The sequence below is a fragment of the Miniopterus natalensis genome, chromosome 8, assembly GCF_054644295.1.
Source record: "Miniopterus natalensis isolate mMinNat1 chromosome 8, mMinNat1.hap1, whole genome shotgun sequence".
In the NCBI taxonomy this organism is placed as follows: Eukaryota; Metazoa; Chordata; class Mammalia; order Chiroptera; family Miniopteridae; genus Miniopterus; species Miniopterus natalensis.
In genome coordinates, this window is record NC_142088.1 from 5,150,061 (window position 1) to 5,167,754 (window position 17,694).

Here is a 17,694-nt window from a genome sequence, read left to right on the forward strand (position 1 = left end):
CCTGCACTGCGCTGGCCTCCCTCCCTCCCTCCTCTTCCTCTCCCCTCCTCTTCCTCCCTCCCCTCCTCTTCCTCCCTCCCCTCCTCTTCCTCTCCCCTCCTCTTCCTCCCTCCCCTCCTCTTCCTCCCTCCCCTCCTCTTCCTCTCCCCTCCTCTTCCTCCCTCCTCTCCTCTTCCTCCCTCCCCTCCTCTTCCTCCCTCCCTCCTCTTCCTCCCTCAGCTCAGTCCTGCAGGAAGGGCCAGCGCGGGCCCAGGTCAGGTACCAGACCGAGGCGCCCAGATTTGAAAGGCCACATGTTCTCCCTGAATTTTATATTTTCAAAGTGCCCTCGTTGGAATGACCTAGGTGAACTCAGAGGGGCCCGAGGGAAACAAGAGGGTTCAGAGGTCATGAGAAAATAACAAGTCACTGCCTCAAAGCATCAGGAAGGACAGACAGAGGAGTCCAGATGGCTGCCAGCTGAGTGGTGGCTGCAAGACAGGAGCCCTGTGGGCCGTGGCAGCTGCACTCACACCAGCAGATGTCCCTCTGCCTTCGAGAGATCCGATTTCCTCTCTGCAGTTTCCTGCACTTCCTCACATTGCAGGAGAGCGTCCCGCAGCGCAGGACTGAGGTCAACGCTTAGACGAGTGTCTAGTGGCGGAGACTAAAGCAGTGGCACAGCCAGAGCGAAAAGAAGGGTGGCGGAGACTGACCTGGCGCTGATGTCGCTGTCCCCACTGGCCATCGTCCTGCCCCGGACCCTGCCTGGGCCTCTGATCCCTGCAGCCGGGGGTCCCCTGTGGCTGTGGAGTAGTGAGCAGGAAGTGGGCGAGGCTGCCCTGAGTCGGCTCCACCCGAATGGGGAAAAGGGAAGCGAAAGTAACTGTCTGAGTGTTTTTAGACACTGTCTCCTCCTCCTGCAGCCCCAGCGTGGTTCTCAGTCATCAGGACATGGGGCAGCAGGAATGGATTACAAGGAGGGACAGTCTGGACCTGGACGCCAGGCGAGGAGGACCCCCAGCGAGGATCAGGACCAGCCCCTCGGAGTCCCCTTGTTTGTGCAAAACATTAAAAACATCTTGTGAATCCTGCTGTCCTTAAATGCCCCAGCTTTCTAAGAGGATGCCAAGTAACAGAACAGTGGCTGCTCTCAGGGTCAGGTGAGAGTCGACTGAAAACATCTCATGTTGGCTGCTTCTGAGATTTGACTTCCCTCCAGAGCTGTCCTGGCTTTGATCACTCTGCAGAAGTCTCAAGCATTGTTCTCTGAATATTGTCCCGAGTTTCTAGCTGTTTTCTTCCTGAGGATGGCTCGTTCGGAACTCACTCCTGGGAATAAGAACCAGAACTCTCTGTCTTCGCTCGGAACTCACTCCTGGGAATAAGAACCAGAACTCTCTGTCTTCGCTTGCGACCAGCAGACCAGCCCTGCCCATTCCCAGGCCCAGCCCTGCTTCTGGCTCCTTAGACCCCAGTGGCTCCAGTGCCCCAGAACCTGTGCCCACCAAGGAAGACAGATGCTGCTGTGCCCTGTGTCAAAGGCACTTCTTTGTTAGGAGATACACCATCTACAATGATGAGACATAAGTTGTTGCCAAAAAGTATAAGAATTAAAAAAATTATTATTATTTTGCTAGAGGAGGAGATTGAGTTATGGTTCTTGACTCTTATTTTTGCTGCATCTGTTTCCAAGGGATTTGGGCCAAGTCCTTCCCTCTGCCTCCTTCAGCGTCTAAATTCCCCAGGTATGTGACAAAGGAAGAAAGAGCACTCAGCTGTGTATAGGTGAGAGTTCAGGCCATGTTTTTACAATGTTAATTACATTTATTTTATTTTAGCTTGAAGAATGCCTTTTAGCGTTTTTTCTAAGGCAGTTCTAGTAGTGACGAGCTTCTCGACTTTTGTTTGTTTGGAAAAAATCTATTTTTCCTTTTTCTTAAATTTATTTTTAATTTTTAATATATCTTTATTGATTTCACAGAGAAGGAGAGGAAGAGATAGAATCATCAATGATGAGAGAGTCGTCATTGATCGGCTGCCTCCTGCACACCCCCGACTGGGGATCGAGCCCACAACCCCAGGCATGTGCCCTGACTGGGAATCGAACCACGATCTCCTGGATCTTAGGTCAATGCTCAACCGCTTAGCCACACCCAGCCGGGCTATTATTCATTTCTGAAGGACTGCTTTGCTTTGCTGGATACTATTTTTTTTTTTTTTAATCCTCACTGGAGGATATGTTTTTTATTGACTTTTTGTTTTGTTTTGTTTTTTGTTAGAGAGAGAGACACACACACACATCAATGTAAGAGAGAAACATCCTTGGTTGCTTCCCATATGTGCCCCGACCAGGGACTGAACCCAAAACCTAGGTGTGTGTCCTGACCAGGAGTCAAACCCACAACCTTTTTGTGTATGGGACGATGCTCCAGCCAATTGAGTCACCTGGCCAGAGCCTGGATACTATTCTTGGCTAACAGCTCCTTTAATTCAATATTTTGAATACATAATCCTACGTTTTCTTGACCTTCAAAATGTCCATTGAGAAATTCACTGAGAGTTTTATGGGGGGTCCCTTGTATGTGACGTCACTTACTTCTTACTGCTTTCAAAATTCTTTTTCTTTGTTTTTTGACAATTTAGTTATAAAGTATGTCGATGTAGCCCTATTCAAGTTTAACCTATTGGGTCCTTTGGGCTTTACAAATATGGGTGTTCATTTCTCTCCTCAACTTTGGAAATTTTCAAATCATTATTGCTTTAACCAGACTTTCTATCTCTGTCTTTTTCATTTTGCCTCCTAGGAGTCCCATAATGCGTTTATGTTTTCCTTGATGATATCTCCTAAGTCCTGTAGGCATTCTTCACTCTTTTCAATGCTCCCTTTGCTCCTCTGTCTGGATAATTTCAAATAACCTGTCTTATAGTTCACTGATTCTTTCTTCTACTTGATTGAGTCTGTTGTGGAAGCTCTTTATTGAATTATTCAGTGCAGTCATTGTCTTCTTAGCTCTAGGAAATCTGTTTGACTTTTTGATAGTTACTTTTACTCTGTTGAACTTCTAATTTTGTTCATGCATAGTTTTCCTCATTTAATTTAGTTGTCTGTCTGTGTGCTCTTGTAGTTTATGTAAATTCTCTAAGAGGATAATCCCAAATTTTTTGTTAGACAGTTTTAAGATCTCCATTTCTTAAAGGGGCAGTTATTAGCATTTATTAGTTTGCTTAGGTGACTTCATGTTTACCTGATTCTTCAAGATTCTTGATTCCATGTATTGGTATCAGCACATTTGAGTAAGCAGTCTCTTCTAGAATGTACAGGTTTACTTCAGCATGGGAAGACCTTCATCAATCAGCTCAGGTTGGGATACTAGATGGAATAGCTGGTAGCATTTATGGGCAGGGGAGGCATGTTATGAGGGTCTCAGTTCAGCAAGCCCAGTTCTGTGCTCTGAGGTTGAGGAGTCAATGTTGGTGGTTGGTTGAACTCCCTGATTGTGTGGGGCTGCTGGCTGTGCACTGCATTCAGAGGGGCTCACTTGCTTGGCTTTGCAATTATCTCTGATCTGGTGAGGATGTTAGGGTGGTGTTACTGGTTGGACTTTATGATTGGACAACGTTATAGGGTAGACCCTGTTTGGGTGAAGTTTCAGGCTATGTTCTCCAGCCTGGTTGTAACATAGGATGGACTCTATGTTTAGGAGGGGCCACAGGCAGGACTTCACTGTCAGATATGACTTCATGCTGTCATCTGTCATAAGGTAGAGCAGAAGCCTGTTCCCTGAGTCAGGCAGGGCCACAATCAGGCCACTGGCTATGCTCTGCTGTTTTGTATGGTTCTTGGCCACACTCTGGTTGGGATGGGCTTCCAACTATGTCCTGCAGTTGGTGGATCTAGAGACTGCTCCACTATTGGGAAAGATTGTAATCCATGCTCCCTCATTGGGTGGGGCTTAAGCTAAACTCTATGTTTGGGTGGGCTCACTGGCTAGGCTACTGCATAGGTGAGGCCACAGGTTGTTTTTTGACAATTGAGCAGGGCTCTGCTCTTGGACAAGGATGTAGACTGGGCTCTGTGACTCATCAGTACTGTAGGCTTATCCCCCTGGCTTACCCAGTTGCCTGGCCAGACTTCCTGAAAAGCCAGGACTGGGAGTTACTTTCAGTAGTTGGGCAGAGTTGCAAAGTTGCTTCACCATGTCGGCAGGGTAGTAGAACTGGCTCCATAGCTGGTATAACCTGACTGGGGACCTAAATCAGATATAACTGACAAGCAAGCTTTCTGGCCATATGGGACCACTGGCTTGGCTCTGCAGAAGGGCAGAGTCACTAGCTGGGATCTCTGCTTAGGTACCACTACAAACAGAAATGTGGTCCTACAAGGTCTGAGTGCTAGGTGCCGCATGCCACACCTTTGCTTAAGTTTTTAGTAGTAATCCCATAGCCATGAATCATCTAACTTTTCCAGAAGCCAGACTGCTGAATCACATGGAGATGTAATGGGGATTATTACCCTGGCATATTTAAAAATTTGCAGGTGGCACTAATCTCTGTCATTCTCTCCTTCACCAAGAATATGATACCACTTTTAAATTACTATTTTTACAATAGACTTCATTTTCAGGGCCCCTGCCTGGCCTTTCCTAAAATAGTCATTGCTATTTCATAGATTACGAAATGATAGGTTAAAAAATCAGTTTGGTCAACTACTATGTGTGTCCTGATTATATATTTAAGACCTTGGGATGTGACTGCTGAGTGGCTCCATAAATCGAGTGGACTCACTATTAGATGAACATTATTTTTCCTCCATACACTCTAATAGGTGTCATGCTGGTGCTTTGGGTCTATAAGTATTAACATCAGCTCAGATGCTATATCAACAGACCTCAATAGTTGGGTGTATTTTTTGTGTATGTGTCTGGTGTATGGTTACTTGAATAAATGGCCATAGGTCCTGTCAGTGAAGAACTCAGGGAATCACTACTATGTACATTTGCAAAGTTTCTTATGAGACTTGCACTCATTTCCATTATCAGGTTCTAGGTCTAAAAATTTGCTCAGATCTGGAAACTGAGCATAGGATCTTCACTTTTATTGGGGTAGATGGCCTTAGCCATCTGATCAGCTATTCTTAATTAATGTTGATGATATATATAAAGTAACATTCTTGTGACTGTTCATCTGTCTTGCTTTAACAAAACCATGTCCTATTAGCTATCTCTACAGATATTCATGGGCCACCCCTTGCTGCTTACAAAAGAAATTACTTCATCTAGCTCTGAAAGTTAAATTATGCCACCTGCTTTGAGTGTTCTTAAATCAAATCATTTTATTTGCTACTTGGGAATCCAGTCCTGTGAAACATTCCTATATTATTTCAACTTACCGACAACAGCTCCACTGAGCATCTCAAGGACGCTGGTGCCCCCTGAGCAGTGTGTGCCTGGTCACCTTGTTCATTCAGTGTCTAGGAGACCTCCTGAAGACACATCCACGTGATGGATGGGCTTTCCAGTTGTAGAGAGTAGAGCCATGCCATCTTCCCTAGGACTTTGGATTTCCCTTGTCCATAGTCTACCCTAGCGAGTCTGGTATCTGTACTTCCACTTCATCTAGTGAGCACCTTGCCTAATAGTGAGCCTCTAAGAGCCACCCAGGAGCAGCATGGAATCATCGCCTTGGCCCTTTACAGGCTAGTTCAACTCTGTGGCACAGGAGAGTGCACCTGTCTCAACAATTTTTCCTTTTCAGTTTCATATTCCCCTTCCTTCATAGAAAATCCACGCCCCAACTCACTCTCCTAGCACCTGCTGGTACATGTTGGTCAGCCTGGAGTTCCACTGGAATAGAAACCCTCTCCTCACCCAGCCATCCCACCCAGGACTTGTTCATTGGGTCATGCTGAGAGGACCCTGCATATTCTTTATTCAAGCAGGAGGGGAGGCTGGGTAGGGGGTCTGTCTTCCAAAATGGGGCAGGGAACTCTTCTGCAGGCCAGTGGGTTCAGAGGTACCTGGAGTTCAGAGCCACCAAAGTCCAGTTCTTATAGTTACTATTTCTCCCTTTGTAAATGCCAGTGAACTGTACCAGCTGGAATACTTCTTCCCCTCTATCTCATCCAGTTTCCTACAGGTAAAAGTTTTGTCAATGGCACTGTTATAGCCCCCAGAAACTATCAACATTCTGCCTGCATCCTCTGGCAGGACAGTGATCCAACTCACGAATCCCATCCTTAGGGCCTGCTTGCTAGGACTATTATGTTAAGTTGTGTTTCCTAGAAGCAGAGCCTGAGATGAAGTCTCTTAAGTAAATGATTTACTGTGAGAATTCTCTGAGGTGGACAGGTGGTGAGGAAAACAAGATTTTCTGGTGGGAAAGCTAAGAAAGGCTGTGGTCACAGCTGGGACTAGCTCCAGCCTGATCCCAGTGGGGAGCATCAGTCATGCCACTTATTGATTCCACGTTGAAGCTAGACCCAAGGCCAAGGAGGTATAACTGTTATCATCGTAATTAACTAGTTTGTTAATATTAATAACAGGAAGAGGGCAAAGGTGAGGCCAGACATTATAAGCATGGTCATCTGGGCAGTGTCACCAGGAAGCTACAACCCCATGCTCCCCAGGAAATCTCCAGTCCATTCCCTGCAGATGACTGTGTGCTTGCCTGTTCTCTCTCCATAGCCATGTGCCCTTAAGGAGCCACATGGCTCACGGCTGTGTGGACCCCACATGCAAAGGACTGCGGCTGAGAACACAGCTAAGTTGGCCAGATGCTTTAATATGAAACAGAAATCCTGGGCAGTGGCCTTAATTCTGGCCCTGCTGAAGATAAGATTGGACTTCTTCCATGGTGAGACAGATAGAGATGGGACCTTGGAGGGGAACCCCCTTAATTTTACATCATTAATAAAGCTTTCCAAAAAACCCCATCCTGCCATGAGGGCCTCAGGAAATTGTCTTCCTCGTGGCACCCCAAGAACTCCACTTCCGCTGATAACAACCTCCATGCCAAGAATGCTCCATTGATGGGGTTCAGTGCAATACTTTGGGGAGAGACTGATTGGCAGGCAACCCTCACAGCACTGAGGGGATGAGAAGTCTGCCCCCAAAGGGGATTTTCCAGGGTCCCAACAGCATCCACTATGCCAGCAAATTGTTCTCATTTGTTTCCTGAATAGCAAACACTTCTTTGAAATTCTTCTCAAATTCCGCCTCCAGTCTAAGTCCCATTAGGCCAAAGTCATTGTACTGGGGAAAAAAAGATAAATAACAAAAGTAATGCCACTCATGATCAGTGTTTAGAAACATTGCATTCAAGAATAACTGCCTTAAACTCCTAAGTTACATTAACCAGGTTAAGATAAAAAACTCATGTAGCTAAGAGTAACTTCTGTATCCTAAGTGCACAATCAATTCTTGTTAACTAGACAGAAATGGGAAATCATGATCACATGTGGGGACTCTCACTTATTGGTTTGGGTTGTTTATTTTAGTGACAGAAGAGTAATACAAATTCTTAGTGACAATCAGATATTACAGACGTCTAAATACAATCAGTGATCTTCCTTTCACATTGTCACTTCTCTTCCCCTCTGGTGACCCCTGTTAACTATCTGGTCCATTCACATGGAAAGGACTCTGGAGTTTGAGATTTCTGAGAGGTCTGATTGAGTATATTTGGGGAGAGATAAGTAGAACAACATGACTTTAAGATGCAATCCCTTTCTCCTTCGGTCTGGAGCAGGGAGGAAGACTGAAGAGACTGTTCTTAATGGACACCTGTCGCCTTTTCCGAGGGGAATGAGCTCTCAGGGGCCTGGAGTCTGGTTGTGGGGACACCTCCTGACTCACTGTTATTCTCCCTGATGAGCTTAAATCCTCAACTTAAAAACCTACTCACTTCCTGAACCTTTGCTTGTACAGGCTCATCATAAAAGGTGAGGGAAACTAAGATTTCCCAGCGCCAGGAAATGAGGGCAGAGTGACTCGATGGAAAGAAAAGGAAATGGGAGCAGGGAGAGCCACTTACCTTGTAAGATGCCTTGTGGTTCTCAAAGATGAGGCGCATGTCCCGCACAAACCCCTCCACTTGGGGGTAACTGTGATCATTTAGTCTCTTCTTGATCTTGTCCAACCACATGGGTTCCTTCAGGTGCTGAGAAGTCTCTTTGATCTGGTGAGGGAAAATATCACTGAGAGCATTACTAACACAGTGCGATGTCTGCGGGTTCCCATAAAATCCAGCAGAAATACACGGTAAAGATAACAGCAGCTCATTCTCTCCTTCCTGTGGGCTTCAGATCCCAGATCCCACTAGAGCCCGTGTCAAGGTCAGGTAACATCGTGATGGCCGGGAATCATGGTTTGTTATTGTTACTCACGTAATAATAATATGGAATCTTCGCAAAAAATGAGCTCTCCGAATGGCAGTAGAGCTCCAGGAGGAGGAACTCACACTTCTGCAAGAGAAGGAAGATGTGAATGAACAGCAGCTTGGAGAGGACCAGCCCATAGGCATGTGTGAGTATGATCACACCAGCCTTCTGGAGGTTTCCCCAAACAGGTATGGCTAGAGAAAAGAGTCATGTAATGGCTGAATCATTTTTTATTTTTATTTTTGCAAACAAGTTCTGGTGAGAGGCATGGTCAGAAGAGCAGGTATCCTTAGGCACCTTACCCCTCACCCACTGACTGTTGACTTCTCACATATAAGCAGAAAGGAGAGACCTTGGGGTTTGAATTTGACTCACCAGCTGCTCCTCGGGCCCCATCTGCCTCGCCAGGACCTCAGATTCCCTGAGACACTGCTGACTTCTTGAAGACGCCTTCATCCTGCAGAAGATGCAACTCCACGGGCTCCTGAGAGGTCGGGCACGAGTGAGCAAGGCAAAGCCCCAGAAACAGCCACTGTTCCTATGGCTGCCACTGTCCTGCTTTCAGGAATGGCCAATGGGCACAGCCAAGGGATGAGGGGGACACTCCTCAGAGACTCCAAGACCCCCAGGTGGGGTCTGAGCCAATGACCTTCCTCCCATCAAGGGTAGCAACAGGGGGTGAGTGGGTGGAAGGTGGTGTCAGGGTGAGTAGTAGGCTCTCTTTTCTCTGTCTGAGCAGCTGTGAGCACAAGGAGCCCTGCCCACCACGCCCGAGTGTTGGATACTGGGCCTTAACCCCTGGGGACCTCAGGCCTTCATTGGCCAGCTGGAAGGGTGGTGAAATGAGAGAACCTGTCCATGTTTCCTGTCTTTTCTAAACAGGCACAGAAAACAAACAGCTGGTATTTCCACTTCCATAAACAATAGTTTGTGCTGGGAAAGTTCTGGAAAGGACAGTAGTAGTATGTAGGCAAAGGACCCAGCCACTGGCCTCAGCCTCCCAGAGGAGAGAGGTGAATATTACCCTCTACCTGACACATCTTTAAACAGCTCCCGGGACCATACTGTTGGACCCTGTACCTCTGACCCTGCTCTTTCCCCACCAGGACACAAGGAGGAACTCTGATGGGGGGTTTGCATGGCAGGAGGAAGGTCCCTAAAAGGAGAGGGGGTTGCTCTCACAAACCTCTTAGGTTCCACAAGTGGGAGGTGACAGTACCCATGAAAGGATCTCGAACAAGTATCGCAGCAGAAGAGCTTTCCTCCATCGCGGCAGATCTCACACACGTCTGAATTTCCCAGCTAGAAGGTAAAACAATGTTCATATCCCCAGTGAGAGCCTGAAGGCCAATGCTGTGGGAATCTAGAAGTCACTGCCTTTGTGTGAATCTGCAGGGACACTTATGTGCTTCTTCCTGAGCTGTGAAGGGACCGCATGGAGTGGAGGTTTCAGAAGAATTGTGACTACAGTGAAGTTCAGGAGGAAGGATCTATGTGCCAGACCAGAAAAGTTTTTTCTATAAAACCAGAGATTCTAACAAAGAAACACAGGCAACAAAACAAGAGGATGATTTCATGGGAATCTGAACAATTTCATTCCCACGCAGATAAAACAAGCTCCTGAAATGGTGTTAAGTCCATTTGCCTACACCACGATGACGTCATATATTGGGTGAACAAAGCTGCTGTCCTCTCAGACTTGCTCCTTACTCCTAATCTGCAGGCTAGCCCTGCCCACTTCCACTTCACAGGCCTTCTCTAAGGACCCCGGTGGTGTAGAGCCCTGCCTCCCATACTAACGGGGACACAGGCAGGTGTCCACCAAACAAATGGAAAGGATGCTTTCACACTGAGACACTCAACTCCAGAACCGTCTATCTGGCGTGGGTGATGTGTCTGCTGTTCTCTGCTCGTCACACACAGCAACATGTCCCAACTGAGTGTGAGCACGCTTCAGGGAAAGGTGGCAACAGCATAGGTAATGTATCGAGGGAAAAGGCCTGGATTATTCTGGGGTTACAGGTTGGAGTTAGTACTTACATATGGATCAACTAAGGTATTGTCATGAGACTTTGAGATTCTCCGCTGAAAAGAGAGAAAGATTGAGTGACAATGCTGAATGTGACGTTTGCATCCATCACTTATTTAAACAGCCATCTCTTGAGGGACTCAATTCACAGTCTACCCATTATTTCACACATATATTTATGGATCTATATATCTACAAGGAGAGTGAAAAGTGCCAAAGTATCACTGTTTGGCCCTATCTAGTTACATTCCCTGTTTCTCAGACTCAAGGGGGGCCTCCGTGAAGTTATGCAGGGAGCCTGGCCCTGACTTCCACAGGTGAAATTGGGGGATCTCTGCTGGTTCTCCTACTTAGAGGAGCCCTCAGGCATTCTTCTCCATATTAATAAGTGTCATCCCACCAGAGTAGCTGCAATGAAAGTATCAAGCTGAGGACTCATCACCAACAGCCTCCAGCAACCTTAAGAGTCCAGATTCATGGAATCCATGCAAGTATCTCAGAGGAGAATTCCACTACCCTCTGAACCTCTTCTAGGGTGCAGCTTCAAAGGTAAAATGTGTTCAAGGACCCCAGCATTGCAGCTCTTCTTCCAGAAGGTCACCCTTCTCCATTCAAATCCCAAGATGTCAGCTGGGTGACCTTTCAGAGGTAACCAACTACCACCCATGAGACTTGCATTGCTTGTGCATATTCAGTAGAATGGCTTGATGTCCTTCCCTTCTGGATTCAGGCAGCCTCAGCTTTTACCTCCAGCCCAGGGCAGAGAGGTCATAGACAAGTGTGGTCCACTGGACAATCACCTGAGAGGTGGCCATGTAATTGCTCACCTCTTTGTGAGATTTCCCCAGCCCTACCCATTAGTTATTTTTCCATATTAGACAATGAAGCTGAAACAATCCTTGAGGTCAAGGGTTTGTTTGAATTTTCTTTAATGGACATTGGGCATTTTGTATGCACTTGACAATTTTCTGTTGTACAAGTGAATAAATGAATATTATTTCACGTAGGAAAAGAGATTCCTTGCCATCTCCTAAACAAACATTTGCATATAGCAAATGACTGTTCTTGAGGGTACCAATATTATTTCACAAAATATTGTCACCAAAAGATATTAGTAGCCCTCTTCAGGAGGCAGGAAGCTGTCATGTGGTGCTAAGAAAGACACTGAAGTTTCCAGAAGCCAATGGGCTCCATCAGGCAAGAGAGGCTGAGAGACAGAGGCAGTTATGGGCCCTGAGACCTGCCATTTGGGGAGCTTCTGTTCTTGATCAAGGAGACACAAAATATAGAGGCAACTACAGCTGGTTGCTGAACAGTGTTTGGCTCATAAATGAGGGAGTTGTGTTAGGAAGTTGCCAGCTCCCTTGGGTACTCTGAGTAATTCTTGACACATGGGGAATGGTACAGATGCTGGTCTTCAACATACTCACTAAATAAGTCTAATAATAGTTTCTAATTAGGAAATTCAGTGAATAAAATATCCCAAGGACTGACAGTTTAAACCATTCAGATCATCAGATGATGTAAAGGCCTGGACCTCACATCCTCAGTGAAAGATGAAGTCTCATTGGCCATCTATGTGTGACCTATCTTAGTATTCTTAGAATGTCTTGTATGGCCATTTCCACCTGAAGTATATTAGAATGGTATTTCTTTCCTCCCCACTCTACCTCGAGTTCTCATATTCATACTGTCTTGGAAAAGCCATCACTCTGTCCTGAATCTATACTGCACATTATTTATTTGTTTGTTGCCTCCATAGCCATCTCCCATGGAGGGAGAGATCACTTTCACAGAAGAAATGAGGTCTCCTGACCTCTTCTGTTGGAGCCAAAGGGGCAGCATCAAAGTAAAGAATTGTCCAGGTCAGGCTCTTCTGTATACATGGATCCCCAAAAGCTTCCTCCCCCAAAGCACTATCCTCATGAAGAGCAAATAATTTCCCCCTGAAAGAGAATTCTGTATGTCTCTGTGCACATTTGATTGGAAGGTGGGAGAGGATGCAAAGGATCAGAAGGAACATGCTTTTAGTTGCCAACCTCATGAAATGGTGTAAGGTTTCATATACGTCCCAAGATAGACTGTCTACTAGAGTGGGGCCATCTGGATGATGGTTAGCAAACTTGCTCCATCAGATTTCAACACAGTTAGAAAATAGTAACTGACTTAAAAATAAAAAATCTAGGTTTGAGTTGAAGATGACCCTGTGACTTTATTATGAAATGCTTTTATATATTCCATAATCATCATTGCTTTTACAACTTTGACACCCTTACAACATCTGCACCAAGAGCTAAAACTTGTCTATAAGACCTATTCTGATGGCTCCTTATCATCTCCATCTCAAATGGTTTGCTATTCAAAGAAGACCTTGCACACAACATAATGTTCAAAGTAGCAACTCTGAAGGCACATGCAAAAAAAAAAAAAAAAAGGGTACTTAATTATAATTATCCAACGGAGAAACCATAAAATAACATACTGCATATGTAAAATCAGTTATGTGATGAGAATCTGCAGGAAGTTATATAATCATTACCTTTATTCTGCTTCTTGGAGGATTGTTTAGAAATCCTTTCTGAAAAATAAAAATATCCAGGTATATGGTTAGCCGGTGTTTTGGGTTTCCAACCTCTTCCCAAATATTTCTACCTTGATGTCCTGCTGTCAGTTCAAACCAAAGTGTCTAAGTGAGACACTGTCTCCCTCTTCTCACCGGTTTTTCTTCTAAAATTCATCAATGGTACCCAGAAAATCACCTTTAGAACCTATTCCCTGCTCTTTTGCTTTTTTCATGTGTTAAGAGGTTTTCCTTCACAATCTTTTTGACATCTCTCACCTCTTTTCTATTCCCACAAGTGCCACTCAAGCTACGTCCTCACACCGGGGCTATTCAACCAACACACACGTATTCCACACCTACAGGGTGGAAACACTCTGGACAATGTTGGGCACACAAAGCTGTGCAAAGCCTAGAGAGGTCTAGAGAGAACAAGGGGTTGCATGGGAGGCAAATATAAAACAGTGTGAGAAGGGCCTTAATAGTGGGCCAGGGGGCCCAGGGAAGGGATGACAAGGCAGGTCAGCCAGGGAATATTCAGAGAGGGGTGACATTGGAGCTGAGCATTGTAGGCTGACTATCGGCTTCTTGGGCTGAAAGACGGTGAGGTCATTCCCGGGCCCCATGTTCTCTGACTTACTGTTTTAAATATGTCATTTCACACCTCAGGAGACCTTCCTGGCTCTGCATTGACTATATTATGAGTTTAAACTCCTTAGCCTGGCATTGAATCCCTCCACAAACAACCCCAACTGATGGATTATGCCATATCACACACAATCCGTATACCTTGACCCACGGAGTTTCTGGTTCTGGTTTCACCCCATTCTTTCTCTGCAGTGCCTTCTGCTCGCTTGTTTGGCTGTAGACTGTCTCCTTTCTTTCAAGGCCTAAAGTTATCTGCAGGCACCTGAGTCAGAATGACCGTTCCCTCCTCCAGGCTCCTGCATCTACCCCGACAACATCAATGTGCTGCCTTGTGTTGAGTATGAGGGTTGGGCACCTCTCCCCGGGACAAAGTTGAAGTCAGGGGCCTGGGGGCTCTAGCCACAACTCAGGGTATATTTTGTGAACAAAAAGTGACCTATCTTTCGGTGCAACCGGGAAAATGACACCCAAGCTCCGGTCACTGGAGTACCTCAATCAGCCATTTCAGGGTTTTCCCACCGCAGGATAGGCTCATCTTCCAGTTCTTCCATCCTGCACGGCCTCCCATGACTTCAAATTCCCTGGGGGTGAGCCAGTATCCATCCTCACTCTGTATGCACTTCCTGATGCCTTCTGTAAGACCAAGGTAAGTTGATCCTGCGCATTCTGTCCTCAGAGCTCAGACACTAGCCTCCTCCCACACTGGATTTGGAATCACCCAATTTGGGCTCAAGATCACTAGCAGGAGGGTCTGGCCTCCCCTTTCATACTTCAGAATCCCCAAACCCTGCCTGTAAGTGTCCTCCAAGGAGATTTCCTGCTTTGTGCACACATTTCTTTGACTTTTGTACAACAAAAGAAGTGATCATTACCACCAAAATCAACATTATGAAAGTATTCTAAAATCACCTGTAAGGAATCCTCTCATTCTGAACAATGACAAGATTTCAATTTGCTCTTGAATTCTGGGGACAGAGAACATGCCAGACTCTCAGATGGTCCTAGGGCGATGTGGAGGAAGAACCCCTAGTTGGACTGAGATCTCAGGTTGGGACCCTGCAGCTCAGAATGGCACCACAGAAACATCTGTGCCCTTTATTACAACATGTTTCATCCAGTTCAATGGCATTATTAAGCAGTGATTTTTAAAAAATTCCTGAATACATTGACAGCTGATAATAAAAATAATTGTAAAATGTATCCAGTGGAAAATTTAAGTTATATATAAAAGATAATCATATGCTAATTATTACTCATGAGAGAAATGAAAATCAAAACCACAATGAGATATCACTTCACACTCAGTAGTAGGACCATAATTTAAAACATCAGACAATTACAAGTGTTGACAAGGAGAGAGAGAAATTGGAGGCTTCATACCTTGCTGGTGGGACTATAAAATAGTGCAACCACTGTGGAAAAATATTTTGGTGTTTTCTCAATATGTTAAACATAAAATTACCATACGAAGCAGCAATTTTTCTCCTGGGAATATACCCAAAAGAATTAAAAACATGTGTTCACATAAAAACTTGCACACAAATGTGCAAAACGGCAATATTCATAATCCCAAAGAATGGAAATAACCCAAACTGGTAAAGGGATAAACAAAATATGGCATAGTCATACCATGGAATGTTATATTATTTGACAATAAAAAGGAATGAAGCACTAATACATGCTATTTACATGAATGACCCCTGAAAACATCATGCTAAGTGAAAGAAACAGTCACAAAAGGGTACATATTATATGATTCCATTTATATGAAATACCTAGAATAGGCCAATTTACAGAGCAGAAAATAGATTAGTGGTTGCTTAGGGCTGAGGATGGGGTGATGTGGGAACAGGCATTGACTACTGAGAGACATGGGGTTTCCTTTAGTGGGGGACAAAAAAGTGTTCTAAAATTAGATTGTAAGTTCACAATCCTGTGAACATACAAACATAACTCAACAATGAATCATACACTCTAAGTAGTGAATTGTATGGTTTGTGAATTATATTAGGAAACCTGTTTAAATATTATGCATCAATTATGTAAATTAATTCCTTATAGCTATACTATGAGGCAGATCATCTCTTTTTCGGATGAGAAATTTCAGTGTCAAGAAAGGTCCCCTTCTCTACTCAGATGAATCAGTCATTCGTGGCATAGCTGAGGCTGGGACTCAGGTTTTCTGATTCTAAATTCTGTGATCTCACTACATCAAACACCCTGCAATTGTAATATGACCCAGAAGGGAGAGAGGATATGAAGGTACAGGCTGAAGGCCTCTTCCCTTTTATTTCGGATTCACTTTTCTTTGGTTCTTTGGGCATTTCCATGGTCACTGCCATGTAAGTGTGAGCATCTAATATATACAGCTTCTCAAATTGTGAAAATACCATCTTCAGGATCCCCTCCTCCTTCTCTCGAGCCACAGTGGGGCCTTGAAAGATGGGTAATTTACATGGTTAATTCATGACTTCTTGTCATTCCTCCACATAAGAACTGCAAATTAGACCTTGAAACTCACCTTGCTTCAATTTCTTCTTATATAACATCCCTTTCATTTTACTACAGGTAACAGGAAGTATTTCAGAGCGAAAATCCACACTTTCACCTCTGTACCTTCTTGACCCTGAAATAAAAGGTTTCTTTATTCTGTATCACTTCACATGTACCCCTCTTCCCATGTTGAGTTTGTTCCTATAAAGACATAGGAGTACTTAGGAAACTTTATTCCACTACAAAATTAAGTGAAGACATTTAGAGATAGAAAAAAATAGAAATTCTGTGCATTAAGAAAAACCCTGGGGTGAGCTTACAGGTGAGAAGTGCATTATGCACATTGCCTTGAATGGAGTTATTTGCACACTTGTGCAGAAAGTGGTGTAAAAGTGAAGTAAATGTGACCAAGGGCTTTGTCCACCTTGGTTTGAACAAAGATATTATCAGCTAAGAAATGACCAGAAGAAGGCTAATCAATAGAAATGGGTAGAATTGTCTTATGAAACCTTAGTTTCAAATAGTAAGCAAGGATTGACTTGATAGATGTTGCAGCAGAGAATGCTCCTCTATTTGTAAGTTAATTGGCTGTGAATGTGCATCTCAATGTTTGCTGTCCTTCAAATGTGTTTTATTTTTTAGGGCAGGAAGACAATTCATTTCCTTCTCTCTGTGTTCAGTGCCCACCATCTGGTGGTGCTGGGTGGAGTTATGTAGACTTCAAGAAGAAATACATCCTGGACTACCCAATGCCCAGAGCAGTAAATGCTAAGCACATTAGGAGCATATTAGATCAGCAAAGTAAAAGGTACATTTCCTTCAATCAAACCCAAAATGGACCCTACCAGTTGGTAAAATCACCCCACTTTCTGGTCTTTAGGCTAAACAGTTACTGAGAGGATTTTAGCTCTTCAAGATCAAAGTGGCCCCCGGGGGACAAACATTAATAATTATACTTTATCACAAGATCAAACGAGTTATAGGCTGGCCAACTGTCACCTTATTATTGTGTAATCAAGATAATAGCAACTCAAACAAGATGTCTAGGGAGATTGATAAACTTGTGTAAGAAAGTCAAAGACTTGCATATTACTAGCCATGGGCCAAGAATTGTTAAAACGGAGAAGATGTGGTTTTGGAAGAGGCAGATTAATTATTTTGCTCCCTCTCACTTCCTTCCTCTGGAAGGTGGGGTCACTAGGCAATAGAAGACCATCTATTGCCACCCAAGCATGGCTCTCTGAGAGGCTCTCCTCACCTCTTTTCACCCAAGATGCCAAAGGATGAGGGACTCTGGAAGCCAGGCTGTCTCTGCCTCTCCCTCATTCCTCCCTCCTCTCCGGAAAGGCCATGCTCATGGCCCAATGAGAAGGGGTCCAGGCTTCTTATTCTTGCCTACCCCATATTCCAGTGAAGCTTGGCACTAAGCTCTAATTACAGCCTTGAAGGATCCAGCAAATACAGACTTCTTTCTGTGTCTCTCTGGTTACATCTTTCCAGAGACTAGTGGATATGCTGGATTTAGCTTTCATCACACTTGTTAGGTCTAATATTTTTAGGGGAAAAAAGGAAATACATTAGGAGTCTCAACAGTTGGGAGTAATT

The 17,694-nt window shown here is 44.6% G+C and overlaps 2 protein-coding genes across 2 annotated transcripts in view; both read right to left on the reverse strand.

Moving 5' to 3' along the window:
• The window catches only part of LOC107545995 (uncharacterized), a 37,707-nt gene extending 36,980 nt beyond the window's left edge, over positions 1-727 (reverse strand). Inside the window, exon 1 of the mRNA XM_087819966.1 lies at positions 696-727. Coding sequence (XP_087676092.1) covers positions 696-727 — 32 coding nt within the window. The remainder of the gene's footprint in view (positions 1-695) is intronic.
• A 6,015-nt stretch (positions 728-6,742) lies between these two features.
• Positions 6,743-17,694, reverse strand: part of SP140 (SP140 nuclear body protein) — a 47,788-nt gene continuing 36,836 nt past the window's right edge. The window contains 10 exon segments of the mRNA XM_087819523.1: positions 6,743-7,134; positions 7,137-7,232; positions 8,014-8,157; positions 8,366-8,443; positions 8,735-8,843; positions 9,546-9,661; positions 10,400-10,444; positions 12,928-12,966; positions 14,087-14,229; positions 16,118-16,222. Coding sequence (XP_087675649.1) covers positions 6,880-7,134; positions 7,137-7,232; positions 8,014-8,157; positions 8,366-8,443; positions 8,735-8,843; positions 9,546-9,661; positions 10,400-10,444; positions 12,928-12,966; positions 14,087-14,229; positions 16,118-16,222 — 1,130 coding nt within the window. The 3' untranslated portion in view covers positions 6,743-6,879.